This window comes from Balaenoptera borealis (assembly GCF_965194805.1).
Source record: "Balaenoptera borealis genome assembly, chromosome: 10".
Lineage (NCBI taxonomy): Eukaryota > Metazoa > Chordata > Mammalia > Artiodactyla > Balaenopteridae > Balaenoptera > Balaenoptera borealis.
In genome coordinates this window covers 92451829-92466641 of record NC_138874.1, presented here as the reverse complement: position 1 = coordinate 92466641, position 14813 = coordinate 92451829, and the positions used below count along the sequence as shown (strand labels likewise).

At 43.4% G+C, this 14813-nt stretch overlaps 1 protein-coding gene across 5 annotated transcripts in view; it reads right to left on the bottom strand.

Moving 5' to 3' along the window:
- SUFU (SUFU negative regulator of hedgehog signaling) overlaps positions 1–14813 on the bottom strand; it is a 110307-nt gene that overhangs the window by 70465 nt on the left and 25029 nt on the right. For all 5 annotated transcript variants that reach the window (XR_014249263.1, XR_014249264.1, XM_082408398.1 and 2 more), the window contains exon 3: positions 7156–7292. Coding sequence is in view for 3 of the 5 variants with exons in the window: in XM_082408398.1 (XP_082264524.1) it covers positions 7156–7292 (137 nt within the window). In the remaining 2 variants the exon portion in view is untranslated. The remainder of the gene's footprint in view (positions 1–7155; positions 7293–14813) is intronic.

Here is a 14813-nt window from a genome sequence, read left to right as displayed (position 1 = left end):
ATCACAGTTACTGAGGCAGGAGATGCCCCTAAAGCCTTGTGGGAGCAACTGATTTTGCCTACCAAGGGCTATACCTACATGTTTTCTGCCAGTGCTTTCTACCCTTTGCTTTAGAGGACTTCTCTCCCACTCCGTGTAGTTGGAAGTGAGGAGGGGGAAGACCTTAAACATAAATCCTGGTGCTCCATCTGGACCACCACCCCCAACCAGGGGGGTTCCTATTGATCTAGACGGAACTAATCTGGGTCCTTCCCCAGGACTGACGGAGGAAATGTTGGAAGAAAAAAGCCTTCTGCCTGCTGGGACTACAAACTGGGAGAACTGGAAACTCTGGCTGGTGGTGCTCATCTTTCCTGGCACGTGGGAAGAGTCAGTCTACAGTAGAAGACCAACACACAAGTCGGAGCCCTGAGGACACTGTTCGAACGTATAGATCAAGCCATGCCTGAAACCCTGGACATCCCAGTAACCTGACCAATAAAGTCTGTTATTATTTCAGGTAGTTTTTGTTGGGCTTCTGTCATTTGCTCATGATTAGAAGCATCCCGCCTCAAATAAACACTAACCTGCCTCACCCCCACATCCTGACTCCTTCACCTTCTCTGGATACTCTTCTTTCCCAGGTCTCTCACATTTCCACTTCCTTTTCTCTACTGCTCAGCTTCCCACCTCTGAGCAAACCAACCAAAAAGTGACTGCCCTCCAGCAGGTCGGGGCTAAGTTACAGAACCTGTCCAAGTCATTCTTCAGAGCAAGCTTTAGAGGCAGCCTCATGCAGCCCCAGGCTGGGCGTGGGCATCACCACTCCCCATCACACCACCCCCCCAGAGTCTCGTCGTCTCTTTCCCTTGCCTCCCACTGCCCTGATGCTGTTTCTAAGTCTGGATGGCAAAGCTGTGGATGCTGTTTAGACCTGGAAAAGCAGGTCTAAGCATTCCACTTACTAGATACTGCTCAGCATGTTCTCACATGCAAATGGGCGGGGCACTCCATGTAAGTCACTGAGTTTAAGGTGGACAGCCCAGGTGAGGCAAGACCACCACACAGAACTATGCTGCTAGGTATATACGTGTAGGTCTATCTATCTATACATCAAACATAAAATACATGTTCCGTATAATAACATATGTGTAACCCTTGTAGAGTGTAACCGGTTGGGACAGAGCAATGCCTACAAGGGAGGTTCTCTGCAGCATCAGGAGAGTGTGCTCTGCTCCGAGAAAACTGGAAAGGCCTAAATCCAGTCTTATGAAAGAGTTACAAAAAGGGGCAATTATTCACACTATAAAAAGATTCTTCACCTTATAAAAAAGGATTTACTTACAAGGTCCCACTAAACTGCATGGGCTCTATTGCATATAGAATAGGATTTGATTTGTTTAAGACTTTACAGGCACTGCCAACTACATAAATCAAGGAGCCACAGTTGAACTGAATTTGTTTTTTGCGTTTACAATGTGATATACAAAATGAGGTAATTTTACCTCGTTTGTGTCACTATTATTGATTTTCTGTGTGAGAGAAAGATAATGGCACCAAATATTATCATATCAGCTGAGGCAGGCATCTGATACAGGGACAAGCAATGCATCTCCTTCCTATCAGCGTTTCCTATAAAATGGGGTCTTTATGAACACTGCAAAAAAAGACCAAGGTACCCATCTTCTCTATTCACATAAGGTTTTTGAAGACTGAATAATAATAATAATTGTGGGTGATACTTATATATCAATAGTACTTACTATGTATCAGGCACTGTTCTAAGTGCTTTGCAGGTATTAACTCATTTCATCATCTCAATAACTTCATGTATAGTTACTATTATTATCTCTGCTTTATAGTTGAGCAAATAAGTTATGTTGCCCAAGGGCAGGAGGCAGTAACTGGCAGAGCTGAGGTAACAATGCAGGCAGTCTGGGCCTAGGAGCCATGCTCTTGACCATCATACTATTCTGTCCTCCTTGATCTATCAGTAACGTGCAAGATGGTGAAGAGTGCCAGGGAGAGAAGTGGAAACAGGGGCTACGTAGCCTATAGCTACCTACCTAACTTACCAACGAGCTCAGGCACATTGGGCTGAGGACCCGTACTATGCAGTGAAACAGGAAGGGTGGAAGGAAGGGAGGCAGGGAGGGAGGGAAGGGAAGAGAGAAAGAGAGAAGGGAAGAAAAGGTAAGAAGGTGATTGAGAGGAGGCACAAGGGAGGTTTCTGGAGAACTAGCCTGTTTCTTGATTTGGGTGCTGGTTACATGGGGTGTGCTTAGTTTGTTAACTCTCAGCAAGCTGTACTTTTTATATACATATTTTCATGAACAAAAGTTAAAAGATGAAAGTATGGGTTTAAGAGGATTTGGGTAATATTACGAATGGCTTTAGCCCTCCTCTATTTATTTTCCAAATGTTCCAGAATGCCCGAGCAAGGCATGCTGGAGCTCAGAGGCTATGTGCACAAGTGCAATCACCCATGTGGATGATTCTCAAACCTCATGGTCCAGCCTGAGACATGTAGCAGCCCAAATAACAGCTGAGCCACCAGCAACATGGTATCATGGTTAAGAGAGTGGCGTTAAGAACTACAACGGCTGTCCTTTGCACTTACTAGCTGTGTGATTTTGAACAAGCTACTTCCCCTCTCTGTCTGTCTTCCTTTCTGCAACTGTAGAGCTGGTATAACAGTGCTTAACTCACAGGGCTTTACTGCACATTAAACGAGCACTTACAACCGTGCCTGGCACATAGAACACACTACTAAATTTCAGCTCTTGTCCTCACTATTTAGGCTCATAGCCATGGTCTTCTCTCTTACACCAGTTGCCATATACTTTTCTTCATCATTTTCCCATTATTTAAATAATTACTACTCCCTGTCGTGTTTCAAAAAGAATTTAAGGAAGATTTGTTTTAGTTATTATTCAAGTAGTACAATCATATGATAAAAATCTGGAAAACAGAAAATCAGGTATTATACTTTTGGGAGTGTAGTCATCCTGCTGCTGCTGTGAAATGCCTGAAGTGATCTACAGGCACAAACTATAGCTGCTACATTACAGACACCATAAAAGGGCCTGTCACAGCAGGCGGGACTGTGGAGCCACATCAGTCAACATACACTCAAGAAACAGCCACAAAAAAAAAAAAAAAAGAAAGAAACAGCCACAACTTTTTTTTTTTTTAATTATTAGCACCTTTAATTATTATTTATTTATTTTTTTGGCTGTGTTGGGTCTTCGTTTCTGTGCAAGGGCTTCCTCCAGCTGTGGCAAGCGGGGGCCACTCTTCATCGTGGTGCGCGGGCCTCTCACTATCGCGGCCTCTCTTGTGGCAGAGCACAGGTTCTAGACGCGCAGACTCAGTAGTTGTGGCTCACGGGCCCAGTTGCTCCGCGGCATGTGGGATCTTCCCAGACCAGGGCTCGAACCCGTGTCCCCTGCATTAGCAGGCAGATTCTCAACCACTGTGCCACCAGGGAAGCCCCCAGCCACAACTTTTTATTCTCAAAATTTCCAGTCCCATAGAAAAGTTAGAAGGATAGTACAATATAACCTCCATACATCCTTCACCTAGATTCACCCTTTAACATTTTGCCACATTTGCTTTCTCTTCTCTGTCTCCCCCCACACACTTTTTTTTGCCAAATCATTCGAAAGTTAAGTTGCAGACATCATGTCATTTTATTCATAAATACTTCAGCTTTTATCTCCTAGGAACAAAGACTTTTGTCTTTTGTTCCTTTATAACCATAATACCATATCACACCCAAGGAACTTCACAGTTACACAGTACTGTTATCTAATACACAGTCTATATTTTTTCTAATTGCCCTAAAAATAACCTTCTTTTTCCAATTCAGGGTCCAATCAAGGGTCATAAGTACGTTTAAACTGTCATGTTTTCTTTGATCTAGGACAGCCCCAGCCCCTTGCCATTTTTTCTTTCAGAGCATTGACATTTTTGAAGAGTCCAGGCAGCTGTCTTGTAAAATATCCCACAATCTGGATTTACCTGACTATATGCTCAGGATTCAATTCAGGTGAAACATTTTTGGAAAAATGCTACATGGGGACTTCCCTGGTGGCGCAGTGGTTAAGAATCGCCTGCCAATGCAGGGGACAGGGGTTCAATCCTTGGTCCGGGAAGATCCCACATGCCGCAAGCAACTAAGCCCGTGCACCACAACTATTGAGCCTGCGCTCTAGAGCTTGTGAGCCACAACTACTGAGCCCACGTGCCACAACTACTGAAGCCCGTGCACCTGGAGCCCGTGCTCGGCAACAAGAGAAGCCACCGCAATGAGAAGCCCACGCACTCCAACGAAGAGTAGCCCCCACTCGCTGCAACTAGAGAAAAGCCCACGTGCAGCAACGAAGACCCAATGCAGCCAAAAATAAATTAAATAAATAAATAAATAAAGTGCTACATGGCTGGTGCTTTATACTTCACAGTGTAACATGTAAGGAGGTACATAGTAGTCATTTGTTCCATTTTTGTGTTGATACATTTGATCATTTGATTAAGGTGATGCCCACCCAAACTTTTCCATTGTAAAGGTATTCTTTTTCTCTTTGTAGCACATAAGTAATCTGTGGAGGGATTCTTTGAGTCCTTGTGACTATCTTATACCCAAAAAATCTTTTTTATCCGATAGTTTTGACATCTGTTGATAATGTACCTGAATCAATGATCACATTAGTGTTGCAAAACAGTCACTGTGATGTTTACCGTGTGGCTGAAATGAATCCTTGCAAATCAAATCCCGTTTTTCCCCCAACTTGCATTATTATTTCAGAACTATAACATCAGAACTATTTCAGAGGTTCATCTGCTTGACTCCACCTGACAGTGATTCATAACACCTGTTTTACATTTCTCTGATCTTGATCCACATGAGCAGGTACACTAAGTGCAAACAAACATATAAATGTACTGGCTTAAGCAGTGGGCAGGAAGCTACCTGTCTATACAAGCAAGAGGTTGCCTAGTCTTTAGAGCCCCATTTCCTATAGTAGATCAAATTCCATGTCAAGAAATGTTTATTTTCCAGGAGCTGAAATAGCTCAGTTGGGAGAGCATTAGACTGAAGAAATGTCTGTTTTCTCAAAGACAGTTCTATATCGGCATCGGTTTCAGGCATCAAAGAAGGGAAAGAAGGGGACACAGTGGGTTCAGGCAGTAGACTCCTGGCACAATCTTAAAACATTAAAAGATTGTGCAGGGGACTTCCCTGGTGGTTCAGTGGTAAAGAACCCGCCTTCCAATGCAGGGGACGCGGGTTCAATCCCTGGTCAGGGAACTAAGATCCCACGTGCCACGGGGCAACTAAGCCCATGCGTGTGCCACAACTACTGAGCTTGTGTGCCTCAACTAGAGCCCACTTGCCACAAACTACAGAGCCCAGGCGCCCTGGAGCCTGCGTGCCACAACTAGAGAAGAGAAAACCTGCATGCCACAACTAGAGAGAAGCCCGCGTGCGGCAACGAAAGATGCCCCATGCCACAACTAAGACCCAATGCGGCCAAAAATAAATAAAATAAATAATAAATAAATCTTAAAAAAAAAAAAAGATTGTGCAGACCTAGACGCTAGGATAGTACCAAACCACATGAGCCAGCTGCTTCAAGCAGCCTGCTTCCCCTGCCCCTGTGAATGATACTTCTTCCCGTCAACAGTTCTTTAGAGTCCAAACAACATCCCCAGACCAGCTGCATTAGAATCCCCTGGGAAGCTGGTTAAGAAACAGATGCCCCAGTCCCACCTCTGACCAACTGAATCAGAGCCCTCCTGGAGGGTTTGGGACTCAGTGTGTTGAGATCCCAGAGGATCTCATGAGCAGCCAGGTTTGGGAACCCTTGCTTAGAGAAGACCCACTGTAGCCTGCAAAAGGGTACTATCCCATAGGCCACACAATGGTAGACGGTAGTTAAGGATCAGTCCCATTACATGATGGCCATCCAGCCAACAACTGACCCCCAGGGGTCTGAAACGAGGGCAGAGGGTTTCAATCTAGATGGTCAATTGCACCCCCAATTTATAGCCTACTCAAGGCTGAAAAAAAAGTCACTATACTCAGAGAAGTTGCCAGATCTATGGTTCTCCAAATTTAGTCTCTACCAGAGCATCTGGGAACATCACCCCCCAAAGATTCTAAGTCAGAGATCTCCTCTGGGGCCCAGGAATGTGTGCTTACAACAAGCTCTCCAGATGATTCTGATGCAGGGGTCCAAGGACCATACTTTGAGAGACCCTGGCCTAGATGCTAGTCTGCTCCTATCTATGACAGTCTAAGAGCAAGAGTTGGATAAAACTGTGTTGGCTTTCATTTGAAAACTACTTACCAAACCAAAGAAACAAAATATAAAGTCATATGGGAAATGTTTCTGAGCAATTAATTAACCACACAGAAACATTCAGATGATATGAAACCCTCCATAAAAGGTACTGAATTCCACCCCAACATTTCATCCCACTTGAGGACTATAGGCAGGCTGAGTCAAGAGCATGCGACCAAGGCTCCCAGCACGAAGTCCCCACTTCAGGTTCCATATTAGCAGTCTCCAGAAGGGCACCAGGGGCACAGGACCACCCCCTGGAGGGCACTTGAATCATCTGAATCAAACAATATTTCTGACTGTCAAGGTCCTGCCTGATTCCAGCTTCCCGTTCACATTGTGAGGGAGCAAGCTCAAGGCAATTCGTTCTCTCTCTGCCCTGCCCTCTACTGTTAACCCTAGACTTAGCCAAGATTAACATGTGTGCTCGTGCCCCAGAAATGGAGGTGGCTAGGCCACTGGCATCCAGGAGGAAAGAGTGTGCTAACTGTGGGAAAAGGGGCAGACAGAGAAAGTGCTTGTCAGCTCCATGCTGAGCTGGCCTTTGGCTCGCTGGGAATCAGAAGTATGGCTGGCAGACTGCAACCAAGGCTCAGGGTGTCAGGGACTCCCGCTGCAGGAGGTCATATGACATATCCTTCCCTCCCATGGCCCAGGCAGCTTTCCACCCAGGAAACGCCAGGAAACAAGCCACCCTTATGGTACAAATGCGGTATAGCACTCCCAGGAAAGGTCCTTCCACGGACATCAAAATATACCCTCAGGTTCCCAACCCAAGCAGGCTCATGGTGAAAGGACAACCACACCAGCCAGCTCCTGGGGCTCTTACCTGACTGGAACACATATCTGGCCAAGCCTTGCATTAGTTCTGCTGGCCATGTTGGGGGCGCAGACTCCCCTGTTTCTCTCTTCAGACGAAATGTCAACTCAAAGCCAAAACCACTAGGTCCATCTGTTCCTGTGAATCTGGAAGGAATAAAAAGCAAATGTTTTTTGTTTAACTACCTTAGGGAAGACACTGTTTTGTTGTCTAATTAAAGTTCTTCCCCTTTTTGGGTAGGCTCGGCATCCAAACCCCCTAGTCGGAGGAATCTTGAGCCTTGAGGGGAGGAAGCACCTCGATAGCCAATAAGGAACCAGAACTCTAGCCTTGCCCTCCTGCCAGCTACAGCACATGTGTGTGACCTCAGCCCCGCCAATCAAATTCCCCTGCTGGTACTCTGAATTACGAGTTCCAGGTTTTGTGGCTCTGGACCATTCCTTTCTGTATGATTGAGGCTCCATTACTGAAAATAATCCTTACACTCTTTATTCCTTCAAGCTATTAATAAGCACCTACTTAGTTTGCTAAGGATATATGTCCTACTGTATGCCCTATGAGGATGAGACCCTTTCTCCGCTGCCACCTCCACCCTGCCCCACAAGGGGACAATCCTTGGGCTAAACTGGCTGGCCTCCAAACTCAGCATTGGAGGATGGGTCCCAAAGCAGATTCCAAATATCCAAATACTGGGAGGGCCCATGATCTTCCTGAAAGCCAGCACCCCACATGCACTCATCAATCAGCACATGCTCTTCCTGAAACCTGGCACCCCGTGTGTACTCTTCAATCACTGGAACCTTGAGGAAGCAGAGTTTGCCCTCCCTTCCCATCCTCAAGAGGCCCAGAATGATGATGGCCACAAACATCATAGGGAGATGAGGCAGGGCAGCAGTGCCTGCCTCCCTGTCTGCTAGGAAACGCCCAGGAGGCTGAGTCTCCACTGGAGTCCCTGAAATGGACTTCTGCCAGAGAAGGAAATGATGTGGATTAGAGAGCAAGGCTGGTTGGTGGTGGCACTTCCTGGGGTGAGGGAAGCATTCAGGGAGGGGCTCCTGAGAGTTACAGGAGGCTTGCCAGCATGGGAAGGGTTAAAAGTTAAACTATGTTCATGATATAATTTTCGGTAATTATATCTTGTACAAACATGAGCCACAATGATTATACACATTTAAACTCCTCAGCATACAAATACAAGCCATAAAATAAGATGACAGCCAACACCTCCTTGCGAGCCAAGCTACCGGAACAGGCGGTCAGAGGGGAGAATGCTGAAGGGGCAATGATGCAGTCAGTGCCCAACCCTGGGATTCCATGTGGCATCTTTCCTCCATCATCATCATCATCGCCCCCAAGGGGCCAGGCCGGGAGACTGGGCAGAAAGAGGTGCTAACGTCTCAGAAGCTCTGACACCAGGGCTAGCCCTGCTTGTGTACCCGAGTTGGTCCAGCCCTCCTGCACTTGCTGCAGTGAGGAGCTCACCTCTGATAAGCTAAGTTCTCTAAAGGACTGAAAAGGAAGTCTTAGAATCACTATTTTCTCTGAGTATCTATAACTGTGGGAGGCACACTGCATTTTGAGGTACACACCCAGAATTTTGGAGACCGGGCTAGAGGACTGAAAAGGAAGTCTTAGAATCACTATTTTCTCTGAGTATCTATAACTGTGGGAGGCACACTGCATTTTGAGGTACACACCCAGAATTTTGGAGACCGGGCTAGAGGACTGAAAAGGAAGTCTTAGAATCACTATTTTCTCTGAGTATCTATAACTGTGGGAGGCACACTGCATTTTGAGGTACACACCCAGAATTTTGGAGACCGGGCTAGAAGATGCCTGGCAGGATGCAGTGTAAGCTATTTTCTTTCCTTGCTGAGTTGCCCTGTTTGGGGGCAATTCTATGCAGAAAGGCTGAGGGAATAGCTAAGCAAGCTGAGGCTGTAAGAGCTGCCTCCCAAGGGCTATAGGCTTGCGAGGGGTATGAAAACCTGGGGTAATGCACGACTGACTTGGGAGTTAAAACCCTACAAAGAGAGATGGGTCACTAGGGCAAAGGGAAGATTTCAAGCAGCCACCAATTAGAGGCAGCTTTGTAAAATGTATTAGACCATTACTCCCGGGCTTTCATCTCAGGCCAAGAAAAATACATGATTTCTAACCGCAAAAACTTGAGAAACAGACTAAAAGAAACATGCTCCTCGGACTGTGCGATGGGGTGAACCCTCAGATGCAGAGAGAGTAGGCACATGCATCCAAGCAGCACCGCCTCTCTAAAGAGGGCTGTGCATGCACGCACACGCATTTCTACACCATCTGCCTCCACACGGGGTGCTTTCTGGGCCAGCTCTGCGGTGGGCAGGCCAGCCCTCACTTGACTGCCTGAGACGGACAGGTCTGGCCAGATGGTCTCCACCTGCGTTTGATTACCACCCACCAGGCTGGCTGGATGCAACCTCTAAACTCTGAAACATGAGTTTGGAATGGCCCAGCCTCAGGATAAACACACAACCTGGAGCCTGTCAGAAGGCCTCTTCTTCAAAGCAGATTGCTCAGGCAATAGCCCAGTGACAAGGTCATTCAGTCTTTAAGGTCCCCTGGAGGGGCCTGGCCTGGTCTGCATTTCCTCAAGTGAGGGCTTCTCCAGCCAAAGCAGATTTATCTGACCAGAGGATGAAGCCCCTCCTGGAGAGCGGCTGTCTCGCGCATCCTCCAAGAAAGGAAAGCGTGAGAGGAAATCGGCACGTGCTGCAGAAGGTGGGATCTGGGTCAGAGCAAAGAATTTTTCTAACACCGAAGGCTGCTAAAATACTGGCTGGTGGTAAAGGGGCCCAGTGGAATTTCTTCCTACAGAGATTCTTAAAGGAATATACTACAGATCCTCCCCAATCTGGTAGGGAGGGGTTCTAACTGTCTTGTTGCAGAAGGATGGATGAGACGGCCTCTCAAGATTGTTTCCAGCTCAAGAACTTCTGATCCTGCTCACTGAGGTGCTCAAGGGAGAAGCTGGCTTTGTCCCAGCAGTTTAGTGAGCCTAGGCAATGGCTGTGCCAGCCTCAAGAGTAACATTAAACCTGCCAACAGGAAAAACATGTGCCTCGAATCCTGACATAGTTGTGCAACCACTGGAACCTGCCCAAAGGTCTCCCCCAAAGCACCTGATTAAGAAGGTACCAATCAGACAAACAGGAACCTGGGAGAGACTTTCTAGAGTGTGGGTAAGCAGAAAAAGCTGACCTAAAAGTTGGCATCTCATGCTCAACACCATTAATTATATATATATTAGGAAAATTCAAATCAAAACTACAATGAGGTGCCAGTTCATACCCTCTAGGATGGCCAAAATAAAAGACAGACAGTAACAAGTGTTGGCGAGGATGTAGAGAAATTGGAACACTCACACTTTGCTGGTGGGAAGTAAAATGGCAGACCAGAGCTGCTTTGGAAAACAGTTTGGCAGTTCTTCAAAAAGTTAAATATACCATATGACACAGCTGTTCCTCTCCTAGGTATATACCCAAGAGAACCAAAAACATTTTTCACACAAAAACTTGTACACTAATGTTCACAGTAGCATTATTCATAATAACCAAAAAGTGGAAGCAACCAAAATGTCATCAACATATAAACGGATAAACAAAACATAGTATATCCATACAATGGAACATTATTTGGCAATAAAAAGGAATGCTGTACTGATTATTTGCTATAACATGGGTGAACCCTGGAAATATTATGCTAAGTGAATGAAGCCAGATACAAAAGACCACATATTGTATGATTCCATTTATATGAAATGTCCAGAATAGACAACTCCATAGAGACAGAAAGACTAGTGGTTGCCAGGGGTTAGAGAAGGAGAGAATGGGGAATGACTGCAAATGGGTATAGAGATTCTTTTTGGAGTGATGGAAATGTTCTGGAATTAAATAATGGTGATGATTGCACAACCTTGTGAATATACTAAAAAGCACTGAATTGTACACTTTAAAAGGGTGAATCTCATGGTATGTGAATTATATCAAAAAAAAAAAAAAAAAAAAAAAGCTGGCATCTCAGATACACCTAAATGCTAGGGGAAGCAGGGCCAACCATGTCAAGTACTCCAGGCCTTTACCTGGCTCTATCTACTAATAACCACTACAATTAACTGAATACCTACTAAGTTTGAGGCCTTGTACTAAGCACTTTTCTGATGCCATATTATTTAATTCTCCAACAACCCTGTGACTCAGCCATTGTTTTCCTCATTTAACTAACATATTAGAAAGAGACACTTGAGAGAGTTTAAGTAATATTCTATACGTCACACAGTAAGCAAGTGATGGACTTCAGACTTGAGGTCTGCCTGACTCCAAAGCCCATCTTCTTATTGCTGTGTGACCTCAGGCAAAATATTTAACCTCTCCATGCCTCAGTTTTCTCATCTAGAAAATGGGGATAATAACAGTAACAGTAACTATTTCAGAGTTGTTGTGAGGATTAAATATTCAGAAACCACCTGGAACACTATAGGCATTATATCACACTAAGTGAAAGAAGGCAGTTACAAAAGACCATATGTTGTATGAATCCATGTATGTGATATGATAAATAATATAATTTGTAATATATATTTATATTACATAAAATGTCAAGAATAGGCAAACCTATAGGAACAGAAAGTAGATCAGTGACTGCCTCAGGCTGAGGACTGAGGGCAAATGCAGAGTCACTGCTAATGGGTGTGGGGTTTCTTTTGAGGGTGATAAAAAAAGTTCTAAAATTAGTTTATGGTGATGGTTACATAACTCTTGAATATACTAAAAACCACTAAACCGTACACTTTATGATGGTTATATAACTGTTGAATATACTAAAAACCACTAAACCGTATACTAAAAACCACTAACCATACACTGTATGGTATGTGAATTTTATCTCAATAAAGCTGTTTTTAAAACCTGAGGGGAAAAAATCCCAAAGAACTAATAGTAAAAAAAATTCACAAACTATAGCTATAGATATATTCCCCTTAAGCATACAACAAGATGGTCAATCTCACTCATTTGCAACTCAAAAGCAAATTAAAAAAACAATGATACCATTATCACTTATCAGATTGGCAAAAATTTTAAAGTATGACATTACATTCTATTGATGAGGCTGTGAGGAAAGAGGTATTTTCATATGTTGCTGGTGGGGATGTAAATTAGTACAACATTTTTGGAGGGGAAGTTAGCAACACCTAACAAAATTACATATTGTTTACCTTTTTTTTTTTTGGACATGCTGCACAGCTTGCAGGATCTCAGTTCCCTGATCAGGGATTGAACCTGGGCCACGGCAGTGAAAGCCCAGAATCCTAACCACTAGACCACCAGGGAACTCCCATCATATTGTTTACCTTTTGACCCAGCGATCCCACTCTAAGAATTTGTGATCCCCAAATACTGGAAAGCAACTAAATGCCCATTCATAGGAGAGTGGTCCAAAGAGTACTATGCAGATACAAGAAAGAATGAGGAAGAGCTCTACAAACTGATATGGAAACTGTTAAGTAAAAACAACAAAAGAGTACTATAGCATGCCACCTTTTGAGGAAGAGAAAAGGGAAGACAGGAAAATGTACATGTATCTGCTCATTTCTGCAAAAAGCAACACAGGAAGGATAAATCAGAAATAAGATTGGTTATCTACAGGCAATAGCAATAGGAGGGAATCAGGTGGAAAGTACTGTGGGGTGTGGGATGTATGAGTGTATGACATTTCTCTGAATATACATTTTTTTAGATCAATGATAATGCTTTCACATACTCAAAATAAACAAGGATGGAGGAAAATGCTAAATGTAATACAAACATAAATTAGTGAACTTAACTGTACTTCAGATGAACAATATAACCACACTGAAGAGGGGAAAAAAAGAAGCCACCCAAGTACCTTATGTACACAGTATGTTGACCATATGTCATCAGGCTAAAGGCAAAAAGAACAGTAAAATACTGAACTCTGGTTAGTAGGTTTACTTTTTGCAGTGTTATGAGTTGGTAATTCTGAAACTACCTTCTGTGTAAATGTACTGTGGATAATGAGAGCCACGTTTCTCTCATTGTCAGAAATGTTAAAAACTGGTAAACATGTCAAAGTTAGAAATACATAAAAAAGGATGGATAGAATGAGCCTCATAAGTATAATTTTGGAATTAGAGGTATCAATATGGTATTTAATAGAGGGATAGATATAGAAATAGATAAAGATGTGGGTGTGATATATGTGTGTATTTCCTAGCTCTCTCCACTAAGTGACACCCCAAAAGCAATGATAACTCCTAGCACTCAGATTTTGGTGCCTAAATACCATCTGCCATTAAAAGAAACCAGAGCTCACTGGAGAAATGGCTGAATCTAGGGCTGGGATAGCACAAAATGAGCCTGGAACTTTTTGTTGTGCCAGAAGGTAAGTAAGTACTTGAAAAATGATGGGAACATGTCAAAAGTGGAGAGAAGCCAAACTGAAGAGCTCCCACTGGCCAAATCTAGGACAATTTGAGCATCGAAACAAATGGTATTAACAAATTATAACCTATTAAAGTAAAAATCCATGACTCCATACTGATTGTAATGGACCTAGTAACATTGGCTCTATAGATTTTGGACTTAACAGCCTCCATAATTACATGAGTCAATTCCTTATTTTATACATATAAGAGGGGTAGCAGCTTTTCCCTCTTGTGTTTGGAAAAAGCCTTTTCTGTAAATATATTCTGTGGTATTTATAAGAGTAAAACATTTAGAAACAATCTAAATGTTCTACAAGTAGGGGTATTATCAGTTCTGGTGCATTGTGTGGTGGGACATTACATGGTCATTAAAAATGAGACTTCTTGAAAGCAGGAGGACTAATCCCTGAGTTTTGAGAGGCAAAGGGTTTTCCACCTCTAACTGGTAAGGAGGAACAGGAAGTATAAGTCAGAACCCCACTCTATATCCATTATTGTTTGCTGTTCACCTACTACTAACTATAAGATAAAAATATAAATAACTTTTTTAAATGGTCATGAAATTGGAACCTTTGTGCATTACTTGTGGGACTATAAAATGGTGCAGCCACTGTGGAAGACAGTATAGTGGTTTCTAAAAAAAAAACAACAACATAGATTAAAGATTAAACACAGATTTATCAGATGATTTAGAAATTCCACTTCTGGGTATATAACCGAAAGAAATGAAAGCAGGTACTTGAACAGATTTTGTACACCCATGTTCACAGCAGCTTTATTCAACAGCCCAAAGGTGAAAATAACCCAAATGTCCATCAACGAATGAATGGATTTAAAAAAATGTGCTATTACATACAATGGAAAATTATTTAGCCTTTAAAAGGAAGGAAATTCTGACACATGCTACAATATGAATGAGCCTTGAAGACATTATGCTAAGTGAAGTAAGCTAGTCACAAAAGAACAAACATTATATGATTCCACTCACATGAGGTCCCTAGAGTAGTCAAATTCAGAGAGGCAGAAGATAGAATGGTGGTTGCCAGGGGCTATGGGAAGAGGGGAATGGGATGTTATTGTTTAATGGGTATAGAGTTTCAGTTTGAGAAGTTGAAAAAGTTCTGGAGATGGATGGTGGTAATAATAATTCCACTAAATACATCAAAAATGATTAAAGTGATAAATTTCA